The 21,254-nt window shown below is 45.2% G+C and overlaps 3 protein-coding genes across 5 annotated transcripts in view; 2 read left to right on the top strand and 1 right to left on the bottom strand.

The window, feature by feature from the left end:
* On the bottom strand, positions 1-9,407 carry LOC124001843 (saccharopine dehydrogenase-like oxidoreductase). The gene is made up of 12 exons (XM_046308964.1): positions 8,902-9,407; positions 7,169-7,281; positions 4,136-4,216; positions 3,627-3,756; positions 3,494-3,543; positions 3,225-3,355; positions 3,026-3,143; positions 1,879-1,998; positions 1,725-1,781; positions 1,443-1,554; positions 1,156-1,237; positions 1-1,061 (listed from the first exon to the last, which is right to left on the bottom strand). The coding sequence occupies exons 1-12, from the start codon at positions 9,098-9,100 to the stop codon at positions 971-973; spliced, it is 1,284 nt and encodes a 427-aa protein (XP_046164920.1). The 5' UTR covers positions 9,101-9,407; the 3' UTR covers positions 1-970.
* A 152-nt stretch (positions 9,408-9,559) lies between these two features.
* On the top strand, positions 9,560-18,936 carry tfb2m (transcription factor B2, mitochondrial). Its single transcript, XM_046309012.1, has 10 exons — positions 9,560-9,715; positions 10,413-10,705; positions 12,118-12,307; positions 12,565-12,656; positions 12,755-12,908; positions 16,167-16,315; positions 16,424-16,513; positions 16,716-16,775; positions 17,054-17,202; positions 17,355-18,936. The coding sequence occupies exons 2-10, from the start codon at positions 10,451-10,453 to the stop codon at positions 17,542-17,544; spliced, it is 1,329 nt and encodes a 442-aa protein (XP_046164968.1). The 5' UTR covers positions 9,560-9,715; positions 10,413-10,450; the 3' UTR covers positions 17,545-18,936.
* A 282-nt stretch (positions 18,937-19,218) lies between these two features.
* The window catches only part of LOC124001461 (consortin-like), a 39,171-nt gene continuing 37,135 nt past the window's right edge, over positions 19,219-21,254 (top strand). For 2 of the 3 annotated variants that reach the window (XM_046308214.1, XM_046308213.1), the window contains exon 1: positions 19,219-19,348. In XM_046308214.1, the coding sequence (XP_046164170.1) occupies positions 19,295-19,348 (54 nt within the window). In that variant the 5' untranslated portion in view covers positions 19,219-19,294. The remainder of the gene's footprint in view (positions 19,349-21,254) is intronic. The other variant, XM_046308215.1, reaches the window with a different exon arrangement.

Genomic DNA, 21,254 nt, shown 5'->3' with positions numbered 1-21,254 from the left:
TTGGTTGACTTCAGTAGTCTTGGTTTTATTCGGTCAGGTAGAGAAGAACTATAGCCCCAGCAGGCAAACACAACAAGGACAAAACCTGCCCCAACACACACGCATAAATCAGTGAAACACAGAGAAGCCACGTCACTCCATCTTTGTGTGTTTTGAACTCAAACAAGCACTGCTTTGTCAATCTCAGGTAAGTAATGTTGCTGCACATTCCTTAAAAACAGATCCAGCAAAACGGTTGGATTACTGGAATACTGGATTACTGGAATACTGGAATACTGCACATTATGGTTCACAAATGAAGAATTTCTGAAACCGTTCATAAGTGCTGATTCTCTTGAAACAAGGTTTCTGATGATGTGCTTGAAAACTAAACAGAGAAAGGACACAGAACTTACCGGAACATCCATAACAATGCAGTCAGGCTTTTTATTGAGAAAGAAAAACACAGGTACACACCAGCACGCATACGGGCATGGAACACACAACGCACGGGCATGGAACGCACACACACACAGGCATGGAACACCCACCACACACACACAGGCATGGAACACCCACCACACACAGGCATGGAACACCCAACACACAGGCATGGAACACCCAACACACAGGCATGGAACACCCACACACAGGCATGGAACACCCACCACACACAGGGGAGAAGAGGCATTTGTGTCCTACTCTACACAAACTGCACAATCGCTGGCGAGTTTATTAAAGCCGAGGCGACATTATTTGACAATAAAGTAACGGTCTCTTAAAAGACTCTACAGTCCCAGTCAGACAGAGGGTGGTCCTTATCGGGCCATGCTGCAAAGGTAGAAGGTAGGACAAATCTAACCTTCAGCCTAATTAAGATGTTGCTGACATAGCCAATTTTCTCTTTGCAGCATGACCATTAGTGAGAACACCAGTGGAGTGCCAATACTGATGACCTGGGGTAAGGGGTCGGGTCAGAGGAGGTCACACATTATATAACAGAGAACTGGATGCCATGTTTGTTGAGGCGCTCCACCAGCGTGGTTCTGGAAAAAGCTGCTCCTGGGGTGTAAACACCACCCCTAAAGAGAGACAGAGAGACAGAACAGGAGAGAGGGAAAGAAAATGCATCAGATGTAATACAGTACCCTGGTTGTGTGTGTGTGTGTAACTCACTTCTTGGGGAGGGCTGTGGGTTCGTTCAGGATGGTGATGGCAGCCTGTACCATGGCGATGGGCGTGGCCACGTAGCCTGCCTCTGAAACAGGGAGAGACCCAGCAGCGGCCGCAGGTTAGGTGGAGTAGGGGTTAATAAGTGGTCCTTGGACTAGCGTGTTTGTGTATTTAAGTACCTGGTCCTTGGACTAGCGTGTTTGTGTATTTAAGTACCTGGTCCTTGGACTAACGTGTTTGTGTATTTAAGTACCTTGTCCTTGGACTAGCGTGTTTGTGTATTTAAGTACCTGGTCCTTGGACTAGTGTGCGGATCTTAGCGTTGGGTCGTCCCTGGCTGGGGTCCTGTCCCTCAGTGTAGCCCTCTCCATAGAACGCAAACTGGAAGGATGAACCCTCCATCTGAGAGACACAAACACACCAATCACTGACTAGGAGCACCAGCCTCCAGTTGAGTGACAAACACACCAATCAATGTCAATTTCACAAACAAATTAAAGTTCAACATACCAGTAGATGTATATTGTTAAAATGTATGAGTAACATATCTCAAGAGATGGATAAAACTGTACCTGCTTTCTGGTTGGTCCATCCTTGGAGAAGAAACCAAAGGAGAAAAACTCTGGAAACTAAATACACAAGAGAAAGACAGAGAGAATGGAAGGTTTTAGGTTTTCCTTTCATGTGTGTCTATAACAATGTGTCTGTCAGTGTGTCCTAGTTCACCTTAATCAGCAGGTTTCGTCCAAAGTCGAATTTGACCAGGAACCAGAACATCATCCCGGCAAATAGCATCTTGGCGATGTTGGCCACACCTCCTACTCCTGCATATGCACCATACTGGACCTGGGGTCAGACAAAGGGTCAAACAGAAGTCTCTCCCAAACCAACCACTTGCCCCTACCAACTCGCCCGGAAGGGCCCTCCATTGTCACATGTTGCTAAGGATACTCAGAGGGTGACATCCAGAGTGGCGAGGGGATCAATAAACCAACGACTGGACACAATCCTTTATTTAAAAGATAAAACAGCATGAAATTCCCTGTTGTTTTACAAGATATAAAACAGTTAAACATTTAATTTGGGAGATATTTGATTTGTTACTTGTGTCAACCCTTGAAATCAGACAAACAAACGTGAAATAATTAGGCACACCTCTCCATTCTTTTGTATTAAATTGCACAAACTCCAAACATATCATGGTGCACTTTCCACAACCTTGATGGCTGGCTGAAGTGACTATCGGAAGCTTAAATGAGCTCCTACACACCATGTGTGTCAAACTCATTTCACGGAGGGTTGAGTGTGTGTGTGTTTTAGTTTTTCCTTTCAATTAAGACCTAGACAACCAGGTGAGGGGAGTTCCTTACTAATTAGTGACCTTAATTCATCAATGAAGTACATGGGAGGAGAAAACACGCAGACACCCGGCCCTCTGTGGAATGAGTTTGACACGTGCTCTACACCCTCAAATTTTACTCCTTAAGCTTTGGCATGGTTATGCACAGTACGGAGGCTCGCGGGAACGTGCAAATGGATGGGTGAGGGGAAGGGGGTGATTTGGTATTTAGGTGAGGTTCTTAAACATGGACTTTTCCTCAACAGGCCCCATGTCTTAGCCTTACAAATCTTACAAATAAATAAGGCTTACATAAACAAAATGTTCTCAATTATCCCTTGTAACAAAGTTTGTAGCACACAGTATTCAGGTCATTACTCTGATATCCTATCCACACGAGCATTTATTAGGATACATTCCATTTCAAAACTAAGTTTGAACATTAGAACCACAACACAAAATGGCACTGGGCCCATGACAAGGAGAATACACATTGATCGGTGTCTGCGTGGATGTACTGTATTTGTGACCTACAGGTGTTTCCTGGTGTTCCTCCAGTAGAAAGCGTTGAGATCTCTTCACCACCGAGGGGTCGGCTCCCATGAACGGGACTGCATACTGCTGAACCTCATTACTATAGAACAGGGCACTCCTATTCACACAAACAAACGAGAGAAAGTAACGTTATCAAACATACACACACACACGTGCAAACACACAAACACCCCTGTACCTGCGTTTGATCTTTGAGCCCACCACAGGGAGAGGTTTGTGTCCAAACTTCTTCCTGAGGCTCCGCAGCTTCCCGCTGTCAGCAAAACCATAGATGGCCGACTTCCATGTCCCGTCATTGATAGATCCACCCTGAGACAGAGAGACAACCGAATATCAACAAACATTCTTTAATCAAGATTATTAGGTACAATGTTACACAAGGATGAAGCAGGGATGACAAGGATGAGGCCGGGGCAGTGTGAGGGTTTATGGGTAATGGAGTCTAACCTCAGGTCCTGTGCTGGCTGTCAGGAAGCTCTCCACAGCTGTAAGTGTCCCTGTAGCAAGAGACACACAAATGTGACACAACTACACATAAACAAACAGATAAAGTAAACTAACCTCAGGGACACAAACACACCTTTGAATTGTTCCCTGGTGTAGAGGACTCCCATGTCTGCAGGTATGGAGTCAAAGCCACAAGCCCCCACGATGTACACTCCCTTATCAGCTGCCTGGCTGTTGTAATTCAACTGCATACTCTCTAGGAACTACACACGCACACACACGTACACACGTACACACGCACACACGCACACACGCACACACGCACACACGTACACACGCACACACGTACACACGTACACACGTACACACGTACACACGTACACACGTACACACGTACACACGCATTGGACTGTTGTGGTGGTAGAGCATGTGATTTTATTGATGTTGGGGAGAAAACAGGCAGGGTAAGCTGAAATATTTAAGAGGACAGCATGGTGTCCAGCAGCCTTCCCATTTAACTTAGTGGTGTGTGTGAGATATTGATTCTACCTATCAAGTCCTGTCCGGTCTATGGGAGTGATAGGGTGTAGAGGGTTGATTAGGGGGTTGAGGCCTGGTGACTTTGTTGTTGCATCGTCTTACCTGGGGTTCTCCACAGATGTCAATACAGTGTGCGCTGTTCTCCACGCATGCCTTCACCACAGGCTCACCCCAGAACCTGTACTACACAAACAGCATTATCATCTAAAATATGACACCTCACTAAGGTGCTTATGTTACTACAGCAAAAACTCCATCATTATATATATACACACACACACACACACACATATACAGTGGGAGAACAAGTATTTGATAAACTCCCGATTTTGCAGGTTTTCCTACTTACAAAGCATGTAGAGGTCTAATTTTTTTAATCATAGATGGAATCTAATACAAAAATCCAGAAAATCACATTGTATGATTTTTAAGTAATTAATTAGCATTTTATTGCATTACATAAGTATTTGATACATTAGAAAAGCAGAACTTAATATTTGGTACAGAAACCTTTGTTTGCAATTACAGAGATCATATGTTTCCTGTAGTTCTTGACCAGGTTTGCACACACTGCAGCAGGGATTTTGGCCCACTCCTCCATACAGACCTTCTCCAAATAATTCAGGTTTCGGGGCTGTCGCGGGGCAATACAGACTTTCAGTTCCCTCCAAAGATATTCTATTGGGTTCAGGTCTGGAGACTGGCTAGGCCACTCCAGGACCTTGTGATGCTTCTTACGGAGCCACTCCTTAGTTGCCCTGGCTGTGTGTTTTGGGTCGTTGTCATGCTGGAAGACCCAGCCACAACCCATCTTCAATGTTCTTACCGAGGGAAGGAGGTTGTTGGCCAAGATCTCGTGATACATGGCCCCATCCATCCTCCCCTCAATACGGTGCAGTCGTCCTGTCCCCTTTGCAGAAAAGCATCCCCAAAGAATGATGTTTCCACTTCCATGCTTCACGGTTGGGATGGTAATCTTGGGGTTGTACTCATCCTTCTTTTTCCTCGGCGAGTGGAGTTTAGACCAAAAAGCTCTATTTGTCTCATCAAACCACATGACCTTCTCCCAACTTCAGATGGGAGACATGCGCTGGCTTGAGCGGGGTGACCTTGCGTGCACTCCAGGATTTTAATCCATGACGGCGTAGTGTGTTACTAATGGTTTTCTTTGAGCCTGTGGTCCCAGCTCTCTTCAGGTCATTGACCAGGTCCTGCCGAGTAGTTCTGGGCTGATCCCTCACCTTCCTCATGATCATTGATGCCCCACTAGGTGAGATCTTGCATGGAGCTCCAGACCGAGGGTGATTGACCGTCATCTGGACCTTCTTCCATTTTCTAATAATTGCACCAAAAGTTGTTGCCTTCTCACCAAGCTGCTTGCCCATTGTCCTGTAGCCCATCCCAGCCTTGTGCAGGTCTACAATCTTATCCCTGATGTCCTTACACAGCTCTCTGGTCTTGACCATTGTGGAGAGGTTGGAGTCTGTTTGATTGAGTGTGTGGATAGGTGTCTTATATACAGGTAAGAGTTCAAACAGGTGCAGTTAATACAGGTAATGAGGGGAGAACAGGAGGGCTTCTTAAAGAAAAACTAACAGGTCTGTGAGAGCCGGAATTCTTACTGGTTGGTAGGTGATCAATAACTTATGTCATGCAATAAAATGCAAATTAATTACTTAAAAATCATACAATGTGATTTTCTGGATTTTTAGATTCCGTCTCTCACAGTTGAAGTGTACCTATGATAAAAATTACAGACCTCTTACACACATATATACTGGACCATGCCACCTCATGTTACACTCACAGGTATCCTTTTTCTCTGGACTGGCTAATCGTGTGCGTATGCCTGCTGACATACAGTACAAGGTTCACTGGTGATAGCCACCGTCATCATTGCTGGCGTTTCACACAAGTTGCAAAGTCATGGCCACACTGCTATCAGACCACATTCTGCAAAGTCAAGTCCTCACTGCTATCAGACCACATTCTGCAAAGTCAAGTCCTCACTGCTATCAGACCACATTCTGCAAAGTCAAGTCCTCACTGCTATCAGACCACATTCTGCAAAGTCAAGTCATCACTGCTATCAGACCACATTCTGCAAAGTCAAGTCCTCACTGCTATCAGACCTCATTCTGCAAAGTCATGTCCTCACTGCTATCAGACCACATTCTGCAAAGTCAAGTCCTCACTGCTATCAGACCTCATTCTGCAAAGTCATGTCCTCACTGCTATCAGACCACATTCTGCAAAGTCATGTCCTCACTGCTATCAGACCACATTCTGCAAAGTCATGTCCTCACTGCTATCAGACCTCATTCTGCAAAGTCATGTCCTAACTGCTATCAGACCACATTCTGCAAAGTCAAGTCCTCACTGCTATCAGACCTCATTCTGCAAAGTCATGTCCTCACTACTATCAGACCACATTCTGCAAAGTCATGTCCTCACTGCTATCAGACCACATTCTGCAAAGTCAAGTCCTCACTGCTATCAGACCTCATTCTGCAAAGTCATGTCCTCACTGCTATCAGACCTCATTCTGCAAAGTCATGTCCTCACTGCTATCAGACCTCATTCTGCAAAGTCATGTCCTCACTGCTATCAGACCTCATTCTGCAAAGTCATGTCCTAACTGCTATCAGACCACATTCTGCAAAGTCAAGTCCTCACTGCTATCAGACCTCATTCTGCAAAGTCATGTCCTCACTACTATCAGACCACATTCTGCAAAGTCATGTCCTCACTGCTATCAGACCACATTCTGCAAAGTCAAGTCCTCACTGCTATCAGACCTCATTCTGCAAAGTCATGTCCTCACTGCTATCAGACCTCATTCTGCAAAGTCATGTCCTCACTGCTATCAGACCTCATTCTGCAAAGTCAAGTCCTCACTGCTATCAGGCCTCATTCTGCAGCTCCATGGCACAACAGGAGGGCAAAGTGATGATTAGGACTGACATCAAAACACTCTTCCATACTAATATCTGAATTCTAACAATAGAAGAGGCAGCATTGATATCCCTCTTCATTTCTGACAATCACACTCATTGTGTCTCTGCAGCACTTACAGTATGTGTCTGTGTGTGTGTGTGTGTGCTGTTGTGTGTGGCATCTCCAGTCAGTACTTACTGGCCCCACACAGTTGAGAACAATGACAGCCTGTTTGCACATGGCGGCCAGAGAATCAGGCTCTCCCACATCAGCCACTATGATCTCCACCGCAGTCCTCAGCTCTGGCTTACCTGAAACACACAGCAGAGGAGTCAGTCATTTCACCATTATATTATTAACACATTTACAAAGACAACACACTTCATTATGTGTTGAACAAACTACAATATGTTGTACAACAATGATCTGGTTTAAAATAGCTCAGTGACCAAAAAGTAATTGGGTGGGCCAGTGTGGCTGACCCTTTGTTTGGCAGACCCCTGAATTAAATCTGAATGTGTAGCCTGTCCTTTAAAGTACAACATTGCCATCTGTTTTTACCCCTAAGCCTCTGTGTTACTGTTTCCTTCAATCTAGTTCAGGTAGATTTCTAAGTGCTAAAGTGTGTCACCTCTTGGAAAATGAGTCAGAATGAGGACTAAAAGAACCTAATGAAATAAAATCTGCCTTTTTTATTCTGGTTCAATAAAGTACCTTCGAAGAGCAGTTATCTTTCCTGTGCAGTTTTGCATTTGCCCCCAGTATAAGTTATATGCGGTACACTACTAGCCTACTGTAATTACCAAACATGAACTGCTGTAGGCTATGTACACACTGAATGGACACACAGAATGCTGTGCCATATACTTGACATAGCCATAACAGATAGGAAAATACTGCTTGATTGAAATCTCAATGATGGAGGAAAAACAAGGGGTCAGTAGATGGATGAACGACTATAAAACAATGCATTCACAACGTACACAAATGCCAAACTAGGCTATGGGTCTGTTGCATATTCCAAACAAACTCTCTGAAGTACCTGAGAATGCGTATTATTTTGCCATATAACCCATTACAACTGTGTCTAGAATGGCAACCTGGCCACAGCTATAGAGCAGGACACAGAGTCACCATTGAGGCCAGGGGTGGGAAGGTTGAGGCTATATCCCGATTGGGGTATTTTTTTATCAGCTGTTGTCGAGGGCTATCCCAGGAGGGCAGCAAGAACTTCTCCTAATCTCAACCCTATTAGTAGAACCCATCCCTTTCCAGGAAAGCCAGCCACTCACTAATCAAAAACTGAATTAAAATGTAATGTATTAAGTGTTGCGTAGAGGAACTTTGTAGAGTGTAAGCTATCTGGTCTAACAACATATCTTTCCAGCTACCACAACTACTGAAACACATAAGTGACTAAATCAAATCAAATTGTATTGGTCACATACACATGTTTAGCAGATGTTATTGTGAGTGTAGGGAAATGCTTGTTTCTAGCTCTAACAGTGCAGTTATATCTAACAATTTCACAACAACACACACATCTAAAGTAAAGTAATGGAATTAATATATACATTTGTCTGTGCACTTGAGTTATATTTTTTTCGAAGCCTATGGCATACTGAGTGCAGAACATCCTTGGTCAAAACACTTGGTTAAATGATACAGTGACTCCTTGTTCCAAGTTAAATCAGGTGAGTTTGCTGGCTGGCACGACACAGTAGACACACTGTGTGACACCCAGCTAGCAAACTTCCTTGAACCCTTATGTGAAATCCAATGACAATGCACAATGGTGTCAGTCAGCTAACGAGACCAAAGATCCTCTCTGACTTGACATATATCCAGATTTAACTAATTCGATGTGTAACAAACTTTATTAGCTAGTTTGCTAAGGTTTACATGTCAATGAGGCCAGTAACGTTACGTACCGAGGGCTCCGGCGGCCTGCTCTAGAACTTTGTCCAGTTTCTGTCTGCTTCTCCCAGCCACAGCCCATTTCAGCGTCCCATTCGGGCCCTCCGACACGATCCTGGCCACCTCTTCAACCACGAACTGCCCGGTGAAACCCGAAGCCCCGAAAATAACAATGTGATAAGGTCTGCTAGAGGAGGTATCCACCTTCGCCATAGTTACAAATAGCTAGTTATACTCAAGAAAACACACAGCACAAGGGGCGAAACCAGGAATAAGCGTACAAGAAACGTGCTCGTACAAGTCATAGAGCAAAGCTGTGACTTCCGTAGTCTGAAGATGATGATGATGCTGCTCGGTCGACGCAATGAGCTAATATATATATATATACACCAAAATAATACGCACACCAAAACACCGGTGATGCAAATAGTCTACATGCACAAACTAAGCGTTTTATTTATGCTAGTTTAAAGACATATTTTTGTATTTGTTATAACATGTTATTTGATCTCATTAACCACCCGATTAGAACACAAACACGATTAGAATACAAATTAAATAAATAACCAATTGAAACGGTGAGATCAAAAAGTAGGCGTGGTTATACACATTTTTTATTAAGATTGGCTCTCTGTCCTATCAATCTCTTATTTTGCGTCGTCGCTTGCTAGTGACGTAAAACCATCACTGTAATATGGGCGTTGTGAAATCAACGAGGGTCAACATGTTCAATGTCACTGCATTTTTACAACATTCTGCTCTATGTAAACTGTCTTTAGATTAAAATAAGAGCAACATCAGGACAAACGACGATATATCTGAGATAAAGTAAGCCCAGTTTTGACGCAATGTATCATACTTGCTGTTGATGATCAGCTTGCTAGATATATCTCTAACGTTAGCCAGCTAGCATTGTAGCTAGCTTACTTGCTAAACGTAGCGTTGCAGAGCATTTTCCATAGTACAAGGCATGTAAGCTAGATATCTATCCAGACCGATAGCCATATCCAAAATTGTTTGGCAGAATAACTTTAAAATAAACGTTTAGGTTGGTATCTAATGTAGCTAGCTACCTAACATTTTATATAGATAACTAGCTAACGTTAGCTAGCTGGCTACCTCAGCTTTTGATATAACGTTAGTAACTTAACTTTGGAACTAATGTAAGCTAGCTATCGATCCGATTCGACGATAAGTCAAATTATTCACTCAACATCACCAAGTATATAAACATAATTTAACGTTGAGAAACAATGTCAAGACACGTGGTGTCGGGCTTGAGTGTAAACTAGTTAACGTTAGTTACATTCTGTATTTCAAGGACATGTTTTTGTTGACAGTGCGCTGGTCCCCATCAACTGTGGCTATCATGAATATTTTTCTAGTAAACTATAGACACTACTCGTAAACTAAGTTCTCATTGGGTGGTGTCTAACCAAACTATTGCATCCAGAATAATATGTAGTGGTAACCATATACACTTATTCAGAGCTCTTCCTAACCTCTGCCTCTTCTTCATTCACAGGTTGTGAGCATCATCCCTCCTCTTGCCATCTGTCCGCCATGTCCACTCAGGCAAGTAAACTGTTTGTGGTAGCGGTGCGATCTGCATGTTGCCACCCCAGGGCTAGGCCCACCCTGAAGCAGTCTGCCTCTCCCTGTAGCCCCAGGCTCCTGCTCCAGAGACGGACCTTCAGCCTGGACTCGCTTTCCTCCGGCCCCGGCCGGCCACAGCCCCAACAGGCTAGGACAGACCGGGCATCCCCCTCTTCAGCCCCAACCCACAGAAACCTGTCTGCTGTGGCTGTCTCTGTCCAGGTAGAGATACCGGTGGTGTTTTATGGACAAGTAACAATGTATCCATAACAACCGCAAACCAGTTGCTCCAAAACTTTGGGAAAGCTACTGGGTTTGTGTTTGTTAACAATGTCTTATTGGTTTTGCACAACAGTTATGCTTGAGCTCTGGGGGCCCATGTGAACTTTTTTATTTTTCGTATCTACTAGGAAGCTGCGTGTTTCTTGGGCTACAGGAATGTGACTGAAAAAGTGCGTTATTGAACAAGATGAACTGTATAGGAAGCTCTGGGGACATGTCGTCTGGATACTGGACAGACAATAAATTGGCAGATTCAAACAGATCATCTTTAGTGGATAACAATTCTCTGTTTTAGTTGTGTGGTTGCAATATCAACAGTCCCTTATCTCTGGTATATCTTGGCATGCATCATTCAAGACTGAGTTGAAATGTTGTGCAGCGCAATGGACATAAGTGCCAGAGTTTACAGTACTCAGTATAGAAAACAGTTGGGCCAGTAACCTCAACCTACAGGTTGTGGCAAAAACATTTGCACCCAAAGGACTTCAGGCGGTGTCTCAAATGGGATTTAATTAAATGTATCTTGAATATTGCAGCCCATTTGTGTAGGCTATTAGTCATACAAGACCCCCTGAATTCAACAATAAATAGTGGCTGAATGAATCCATAAGCCGACTCCTTTTTCCCCCTCGTTAGGCTATGATATTACATTTTTATGAAAAGTTACTAAATACTGTGTAACGCAATAGATGGTAGGATACACTGCATAACAAAACAATCCCTAGTAAACTAGTGTTTTGAGGGTGGACTGGCTGTATTAGTTGGCATTAAGAGACTGGTTTTACAAACGGCTTTCTATCCAAGCTGGGAGAGCGCACGAGGACCGCTCATGTCATGCAGGTTCAGGAACAATCTGCAATGTTTGAATTTCCAACTTTTTAATTACTGCACAAGTAAATACATTATTGCCAGCAGTCAAAAAATGGCAGCATTGGGACACCTTTAGATTTGTGAAATGTTGTGCTTAACTTGAGAAAATGGCAACCAAATAGGCCTACCAAGAAACATTTATCTGTTAGCTAAAGCAAGGCTAGACATACCCTGGCACCACAGAAAGCATATCATTAATTCAATAGACATGCAGCCGCATAGACATGTCACAATTTGGGCACCACGGCCAGTGAGCTGTATAGTTAATATGTTGTGAGTGGCTGACATGTTCTATTCCTGGGGGTTTGGGGCAAACAGCAACCTTACGGGGGTCCAGAGAAACTGCATTGTGCCAGTAGTGGTCAGTCCTGGGTTGAGGCAGGATGGAGCGATGAAGGAAGAGGGCAGTGGTCATTGAAGTAGGGAAGATGAAAGGAGAATGTTTGTTAATGTGTCTGTCTCGTGTGTGTGTGTGTGTTTAGGACCAGAGTCGCCCGCTGGGCAGGTATGACTTCCTGGACCTAGGGGAGGTAGAGGAGAACACTCAGAGGGCTCAGCTCTGTAGAACCATCAAAAGGTTCATCATAGACCCTGCCCTGGCCAAACTGGTCACTCACCACCTAGGACCTGACCTGGAGGACAGCAAAGCTGTTATATTTGAATGTAATCCAGGTACGTGCTGCGTCTGTGTTCTATGTCATTTGGGACTTAAAATCTCATTTTAGTTGTCACCTTGCCGAATACAACCGTACAAATACAATATAGCAAGTAAAACACTGGAATGGTAGTGTGGTTTGTAACAATGGGAGAGGTTTGTGTGTGTGGTCAGTAACAATGGGAAGAGGTTTGTGTATGTGGTCAGTAACAATGGGAGACTTTGTGTGTGTGGTCAGTAACAATGGGAGTGTTCATTATAATGTGTGTCTCAGGCCCAGGGGTGTTGACTAGGACTCTGCTGAATTCTGGAGCTCAGAGAGTGGTGACGCTGGAGGGAGAGAAGTCCTTCCTACCTGACCTGCAGGTGAGTCTACCCAGCCTCGGGCCAAGGTCATTTTCAGTAGGAGAGTTACATGTCTACATATCTTCATTGTACCAACATTCTGGTGTGTGTGTGTGTAGGCTTTGGAGTGTCTTCTGGATGGTCAGCTGGAGGTGGTCCACTGTGATTTCTTCAAGCTGGACCCTATGGGCAGAGGCAGCATGAGACCTCCGGCCATGTACACTGACAAACTGTTCACTGACCTGGGCATATCAGAGGCAAACTGGACCGATGGTGAGACACACACAGGAAAAAGACATACAAGGACACATTATCAGACTCCCCTTTATTCACCAAGTACATCTATACTAGGGATGCAACGGTACAGTGGGCAACGGTACAGTATGTATCACGCTTTGTGGGCAACGGTACAGTGGGCCCACGGTTCAGGGTGTATCACGCTTTGTGGGCAACGGTAGAGTGGGCCCACGGTTCGGTATGTATCACACTTTGTGGGCAACGGTACAGTGGGCCCACGGTACAGTATGTATCACGCTTTGTGGGCAATGGTACAGTGGGCCCACGGTACAGTATGTATCACGCTTTGTGGGCAACGGTACAGTGGGCCCACGGTACAGTATGTATCACGCTTTGTGGGCAACGGTACAGTGGGCCCACGGTACAGTATGTATCACACTTTGTGGGCAACGGTACAGTGGGCCCACGGTACAGTATGTATCACACTTTGTGGGCAACGTTACAGTGGGCCCACGGTTCGGTATGTATCACGCTTTGTGGGCAACGGTACAGTGGGCCCACGGTACAGTATGTATCACGCTTTGTGGGCAACGGTACAGTGGGCCCACGGTACAGTATGTATCACACTTTGTGGGCAACGGTACAGTGGGCCCACGGTACAGTATGTATCACGCTTTGTGGGCAACGTTACAGTGGGGCCACGGTTCGGTATGTATCACGCTTTGTGGGCAACGGTACAGTGGGCCCACGGTACAGTATGTATCACGCTTTGTGGGCAACGGTACAGTGGGCCCACGGTTCGGTATGTATCACACTTTGTGGGCAACGGTACAGTGGGCCCACGGTACAGTATGTATCACGCTTTGTGGGCAACGGTACAGTGGGCCCACGGTACAGTATGTATCACGCTTTGTGGGCAACGGTACAGTGGGCCCATGGTTCGGTATGTATCACGCTTTGTGGGCAACGGTACAGTATGTATCACGCTTTGTGGGCAACGGTACAGTGGGCCCACGGTTCGGTTTGTATCACGCTTTGTGGGCAACGGTACAGTGGGCCCACGGTACAGTATGTATCACGCTTTGTGGGCAACGGTACAGTGGGCCCACGGTGCAGTATGTATCACGCTTTGTGGGCAACGGTACAGTGGGCCCACGGTACAGTATGTATCACGCTTTGTGGGCAACGGTACAGTGGGCCCACGGTTCGGTTTGTATCACGCTTTGTGGGCAACGGTACAGTGGGCCCACGGTTCGGTTTGTATCACGCTTTGTGGGCAACGGTACAGTGGGCCCACGGTTCGGTATGTATCACGCTTTGTGGGCAACGGTACAGTATGTATCACGCTTTGTGGGCAACGGTACAGTGGGCCCACGGTTCGGTTTGTATCACGCTTTGTGGGCAACGGTACAGTGGGCCCACGGTACAGTATGTATCACGCTTTGTGGGCAACGGTACAGTGGGCCCACGGTACAGTATGTATCACGCTTTGTGGGCAACGGTACAGTGGGCCCACGGTACAGTATGTATCACGCTTTGTGGGCAACGGTACAGTGGGCCCACGGTTCGGTTTGTATCACGCTTTGTGGGCAACGGTACAGTGGGCCCACGGTTCGGTATGTATCACGCTTTGTGGGCAACGGTACAGTGGGCCCACGGTTCGGTATGTATCACGCTTTGTGGGCAACGGTACAGTGGGCCCACGGTTCGGTATGTATCACGCTTTGTGGGCAACTGTACGGTTTCGATATCTTTTATATTTAAGAAACAAATTCAACACATCACCCTTTAAACAATGAACTATTTATTTTGCCTAAAAACAAATCAAACATTCCATTCAGAAAAATGGCAGCATGACTGACTAGGCCTGGTTTCTGTCTCTACTGTATGAGATCAAGGGGAGAAAAATGTTCAAATTAAAGGTGCTTCTTAGCTTTGACAACCATCTCCCAATCCAGTACACAGTGAACCGTCAGAGAGGGGTAGCTTCCAGTACACAGTGAACCGTCAGAGAGGGGTAGCTTCCAGTACACAGTGAACCGTCAGAGAGGGGTAGCTTCCAGTACACAGTGAACCGTCAGAGAGGGGTAGCTTCCAGTACACAGTGAACCGTCAGAGAGGGGTAGCTTCCAGTACACAGTGAACCGTCAGAGAGGGGTAGCTTCCAGTACACAGTGAACCGTCAGAGAGGGGTAGCTTCCAGTACACAGTGAACCGTCAGAGAGGGGTAGCTTCCAGTACACAGTGAACCGTCGGAGAGGGGTAGCTTCCAGTACACAGTGAACCGTCGGAGAGGGGTAGCTTCCAGTACACAGTGAACCGTCGGAGAGGGGTAGCTTCCAGTACACAGTGAACCGTCGGAGAGGGGTAGCTTCCAGTACACAGTGAACCGTCAGAGAGGGGTAGCTTCCAGTACACAGTGAACCGTCAGAGAGGGGTAGCTTCCAGTACACAGTGAACCGTCAGAGAGAGGGGTAGCGTTGCTCTGGATGTCCAACTATCAGTGGAGAGAGCTAGAGAGAGCTAGATTGGGTGTCTGTCAATTGTGTGTGCAGACTGTACTTTATTTTACGGTCTTCTTACCCTCGTCATCATATTGTAACGTCCCTCGGTTTATAAGCGCGGAAATCGACTCTGCCATTGGAGCGTATTTTTGCGGCACAGACGATAGCGCGCTGGACTTTGGGCTAGAAGGTCGAGGGTTCGAGACCTGCTTCCTGCTGTTTCATTACAGTATTGAACGCTGAATCCAAAATGTTCCCACACAGCGGATTTGAAAGACGGCGGTGCCTCTTAAAATGAGCTTCTCCTGCTAGCGCTCGCCATTGTCACGTTGGAGCTGAGAGAATACTTGTTATTAGTTTCCCCTCCTCGTGGGGCCCCTTTAGGGATATTTCCTACTGAGGTGTCATTGCAAATCGTCATTGTTTGTTTAAGGGGGTTGCGGTTACTGCGGTTGCTGCAGTGAGACATTGTTGTGGAGTAAAGTTTGTCAGCCCTCAGGAGCTCCCTAACGGCCCCAAGCGACACGTGTGGATCTGAATGTACAATGTGTGGGTAGTCTGCAGCGCAATTATCAAGTTTTGGAAAAGGACCGGCATACCATTATTCCGCGGTTCACGTGTGTGTATTGAACCGTAGGGGTCGTCCTGAACGGTTCCATAACATACTGTACCGTTGCATCCCTCATCTATACCAGGAATTTGACCCTGGTGAAAAGGTGCTGACCACAATAGATAGAACAAACTATCCTGTTTTTGTGTGTTTGTTAACTGTGTGTGTGTGTATATATAGAGGTTCCAGTGAAGGTGGTTGGTATAATCCCCCAGCGCATTGAGAGGAGTCAGCTGTGGAAGCTGCTGTATGTCCTGTTTGATCGGCTCTCTATCTACCGTTACGGACGAGTAGAGCTCAACATGTTCATCAGCGAGAAGGAATACCTGGTGAGTGCACACACACACACACACACACACACAGAGACTCAATGAGCGCAAATGCAGTGGTGGTGTTTTAACAATGGTGTGGATGGTTTTGTTCTTTCTCTCCCATAGAAACTAATGGCTAAGCCAGGGGACATGTTGAACTACAGAGCGTTTGGCGCTTTATGGCAGATGGCATGCCACATCGAACTGCTACACAAGGTGAGCGGGAAGGGCTATAACTGGAGGACTGGAAATAAGCAGGAGGGGGAGAGAAGTTGATATACCTGGTGGGAAGATTAGGGGGTGTGTGAGTTAAGGTAGAACTGGAGGAATGGAACATGAAAAGTGGTGAGAGCAGATGTCACAGAGCTTTGACAGTGTCTCTTCTAACAGATGCTCTTCTCTCTGTGTTCTCTTTCAGGAGCCGCGGGCATCGTTTGTGACTTCTTCTAAGTACAAGCTGGCCATTCCAAAGAGCAGAGTAAGAATGCACTGTTCTACCAGCATCATAATGGAACATTCACTTTGTCAGATCCTCCTGTGTTTGAATATACAGTGAAATACAATGTCATGTACTGCATATTGGAGACTTGTTACAAATATTGGATAACTGCTAATTCTGCTCTTCTGTGTGTTTTACGTTTTATGATCGTTGCTATTGAGTTTGTCTCTTCTATAAAGCACGCTGTACCGGCCTAGCTACAACCATTTAGAAAACAGACAAGGTCTGAAGCCTGTCGTTTTCCCCCTGTCCTCCAGCTTCCTAATGACAACCTGTGTCTGGTGCGAATGACACCTCGCAAGGACCTGTTCTCCGCCTCGCTGACCCCCTCCAATGCAGCCACCCTGGTTATGATGGTCAAACAATGTTTGGCCAAGAGGAAGGCCCGGCTAGTAGACCGGCTCAAGTGAGTGGAACTCGCGCGCACACACACAATCTTGCACAGACCGTTTCAAGTGAGTGCTGTACAAACTTAAATATGATCCTTGTTGGCCACATTGATAATTTAGTCTGCTCCCTTTCTCCATCTCTGCCTCTCACCCTCATTCTCTCTCCCAGTATGTGGAGTCCAGACAGTGGTCCTAAGCTGCTGAAGGAGATGGGGATGCAGGAGGATGTACTGACGGGCCATGTCTACCCAGAGGAGTACAAGCAGCTGTTTGAACTGGTGGATAAGTCCCAGGAGTTCACCCAGAGCTGGCTGTATGAGGAGGTACTGGAGAACACCCAGAAGGAGGGATGGATATAGACACACAGCGCCACCACTAGGATTGGAAGGGTAGTGCAGCCAGGCTGTCCGAGGCTACAATTCTACATAACCATAAACCCCCAAGTTGTTGGACTGTTGAACCACTCCCAACGTCATAGTTTAGGGTGGTCCTGAGCTGATGCGTTTGGTATTTGATCTTTTTAAAAGGGGCTACAGTGTTTTGTCCTGAGCTCTATGCGAGTGCTGTCCAGTCGAGCCGAAGAGTTGACTGGTGAAAAGGCTGCTGCTTCTACCCTCATAGGATGTTTTCTCTACGGTTGGTTACGGGTAGCAGCAGAATGGTTACTTTATTGGCAAAGCAAGGTTATAATGAGTCAAGATGTATTTAAACCATTCAATCACATTTTGTCACTGTTATTCATGGGTTTTTAATACTATAGGCATTTTGCTAACACAGCACATGAAACTAACTGGGTCATACTAGTATGCGTTTCCTGAAAACCTGATGTTGAATTGCATTGAATACTACATCGGGCAGAAATGAGCATTTTTAATCACGAAAGTTTCCTCGCATGACATCTAAGTCAGAATGTTGAATAAAATATTTGTAAGTACTTTACTGGTTGGTCCTTTTGGAGGTAGGAATGTGAGACAATATATCCACATTAAAGTGAAATTACATCAACTTTTCAAAGCACTGGTAGAGCGTTCAGATTTCTATCACCTGAAGCATGCGCAGAACCATGTGAAGCTGTGCACGAGCTTGGCAAGTATGCATGCTTCAGATGATCTAAATCTGAAAGCAATAGCAGAACCATGTGAAGCTGTGCACGAGCTTGGCAAGTATGCATGCTTCAGATGATCTAAATCTGAAAGCAATAGCAGCACTTTGAAAAGTTGATGGAATTATACTTTCCTGTGGATATACTGTCTTACATTCCTACCTGCAAAAGGACCAACCACATGGACAACCAGAAATGTACATTCAAATAACATTTTATTCAACATTCTGGCTTGTGGAGGTCGTGAGAGGAAACCTTCCTGATTCAAACGCTCGTTTCTGCCCGACATGCAATTCAACGTCAGGTTTCCAGGCAATCATATGTGATTGGTTTCTACCGCTTGAATTGTTTTGTGTATAGGTAACTTTTTAGTGTACATGCATACCATGTCTACATGTATTGACAGTTCATTCAGTTATATGTACAGTTTTGGGCTATTAGGACTAATTCTAAATGGTAAGTACTAAAATGTCTGACCATGGTCAGTCAGTGCCATTTTATATTCACTGATTGTCATCATATGCCTTAGCATTCCAGCTGGATAAATGATTTTGTGATTAGAGTACATCAAAAAGCATATTGCATCTTTCATGCTATAACCATTGTAGGAAATGTAATTATCAAAATAAATGTTTTGATTAATACTGGTTGACTGTTTCAAAGGTAATTTATTTAAAATGAATGCATAATTGGTGTGTTGCAAATCATGACTGTGGGAGTCTGTGTGCATTGTTGGTCGACAATGCTGTTTAGAAACTTAGTATTCAACTAGTATTGTCACTATTTTTGACAAACTGTTTATCCCCGCAATAAAGCATATGTTTCCCGCTAGAAAAACCTAACTATCTTACATCTGACGCTTGACCTCGTCGTATTTGTAGCTACGCTATATGACCGCCTGATGGCGCCAAACCACTGCAAAAGCTGTCCGCCGATAGGAAAGCGTCAGATTGGGAATCTTTCCGGATAGGTGCAAGGAAGATACCGGAAAACAAATATCAGTGTCAATGTTTGGTTCAGCACCCTGCATACTGGATACAGGACCCAAAATTCATTCAATTGTAAGTAGCTAGCTACGGCCGTGTTTTAGAAGACAACGAATTTGTATCAAAAAGCACCGTAAAAACCTGACAAGCACTAGCTTGACAGCCAGACATGTTTATTTAGCCAAGTTAGCTAGGTCACAGCTAACATGATCCAACCGTGTGTTAAACATATACGTACTTATATGAATTCATATTGAATTTTGCAATAACACGGGACCTTAATAGCTAGCAATGTGTATAGTAGTAGGTACAGTAACGTAAGCAACGTAGACCGCTATAGGTAGGCTAACTAAGGTTAGCTTGTTATGCTAGCTAGCCAAGTAAACCCGTTGACAAGCTAGTGAAGATAACTAATCACGACATTACCTATTATTTGCTAGCATTGTCAGGACAATTGTCTGCACGGAGAAAAAAAATGTCCGCATTGTAGCCCTTGCCGTAAAGCAGGTTTTTTTTTCAATAGTTGTGTATTGTAGTACTGGGTGAGGACAGAGTATGTTAATTTTATGAGAGGAATACATAACTGTCTGATGTTCTTCACATAGACCCCCAGATACACATAAAGCATCTGTGTAGAGGGAACATGGAAGTGCGTCTTATTACATTCAGACGAGTCACCTGAACAGTCCTCTATGTAGCTTCTGTGTGTTGTGTAATGCCTTGTAGCTTCAGGTTGATGAGTCATAAAATCCACCCCGGTGAGGCTAGTTAATATTGATTATACTCCCTGTGTGTGAATTAATTGCAAGTTCTAGCCTGTGCATGTTCCCACTTGGGTGTTTTTGTCAGTTGAGTTGGCTTTGGATCGAATGTGTGTGTATGTGTTCCAAACATTGTTTTTACCCCTTCTCTCACGTGAGATTGGCTGACCTACTTTCCACCTGTGTGTAACTGTGTGTGTACTTCATTATTTATGGGCCCCCTGGAAGAGAACAGAGACGAAGGATGATGTGGTGATATAGGGAGAGAATAAGTGGTAGACCGAGAGCCAAGAGTAACAGAGAAGGGTAGATGGATAGGGAGGACGAGAGATGGCAAGGAGGGTTAACATTAACAGTGGCCAAGTTCAGCTGGCGCCAACATGCCCTGCTGAGACACACACACTCCCCTTAGAGATGCATTGTGAATAACACCATTAATTCAGAGGTAGGCGTAGCATAAAGCCACCTGCCATGCTCTGCAGGTTATTCTGCATGTTCCATACAATACTCCTGGGATATGTCCATTCTATGAAGTCTTTCTTCGGGCCTAACCCTCTAGAACATGGATGGGCAATTGGCGGCCCCCCTTTTGAATGCCCTCCGATACATTTTTTCGGAGCTAAATTGGGTCTCAATTTACTGTTGCGAGTTAGAATAGTAGAATACACAAGGTGCAATATAGAAATGTGGTTGTGCATCAGCAGTTTTTCTCTGTCAGTCACTGATGGTCAGTCAATTAGCCCATGTCAGCTACATTTTCGTAGATAGTTGGCAGTTAAACTAATTTAGCAATCTAAACTTGTCATGGTTGAATTACCGGCCGGGGGGGGGGCGCATTATTTTATTAGTCTCGCTCAGATATCATATAAAAACATGCTAACCTTTCTCTCCACAATTAGCAGGGCCGATTCCCACGTTTATAAACCCAGGGTCGTTACACTACTCCCTCCTCTTCGCGCTAGCTAGTGACTCGACGTCTTACAGGAACGCGCTCACCAGCCAAGCACACGCACTGTCGTGGATGCAAGGTCCGATACCACTTCTGACACCAATGTAATGAAACAGCAAGGGGCAGGTCTAGAGCCCGAGGTCCGGCGCGCTATCGACTGTGCTGCAAAAGCACGCTCGTGCGGCAATTTCCCTGGGTCGTTACAATACATACATTTTGACATTTTTGGTGCAGTATTTCTCACATCAGAAAATTTGCACGAGGACGAGTC

This window comes from Oncorhynchus gorbuscha, linkage group LG17, assembly GCF_021184085.1.
Source record: "Oncorhynchus gorbuscha isolate QuinsamMale2020 ecotype Even-year linkage group LG17, OgorEven_v1.0, whole genome shotgun sequence".
NCBI lineage: Eukaryota > Metazoa > Chordata > Actinopteri > Salmoniformes > Salmonidae > Oncorhynchus > Oncorhynchus gorbuscha.
The sequence above is the reverse complement of the archived record's forward strand: the minus strand, read 5'-3'. Positions and strand labels throughout refer to the sequence as shown.

Excerpts from the sequence above, each read along its gene's own strand:
- tfb2m (XM_046309012.1), top strand. The coding sequence starts at position 10,451 with ATGTCCACTCAGGCAAGTAAACTGTTTGTGGTAGCGGTGCGATCTGCA. Across the intron at positions 12,657-12,754 it reads CCTTCCTACCTGACCTGCAG|GCTTTGGAGTGTCTTCTGGA; the intron begins GTGAGTCTACCC and ends GTGTGTGTGTAG. Across the intron at positions 12,909-16,166 it reads AGAGGCAAACTGGACCGATG|AGGTTCCAGTGAAGGTGGTT; the intron begins GTGAGACACACA and ends GTGTATATATAG.
- LOC124001843 (XM_046308964.1), bottom strand. The coding sequence starts at position 9,100 with ATGGCGAAGGTGGATACCTCCTCTAGCAGACCTTATCACATTGTTATT. Across the intron at positions 7,282-8,901 it reads GCAGGCCGCCGGAGCCCTCG|GTAAGCCAGAGCTGAGGACT; the intron begins GTACGTAACGTT and ends TGTGTGTTTCAG. Across the intron at positions 1,782-1,878 it reads GACGAAACCTGCTGATTAAG|TTTCCAGAGTTTTTCTCCTT; the intron begins GTGAACTAGGAC and ends TTGTGTATTTAG.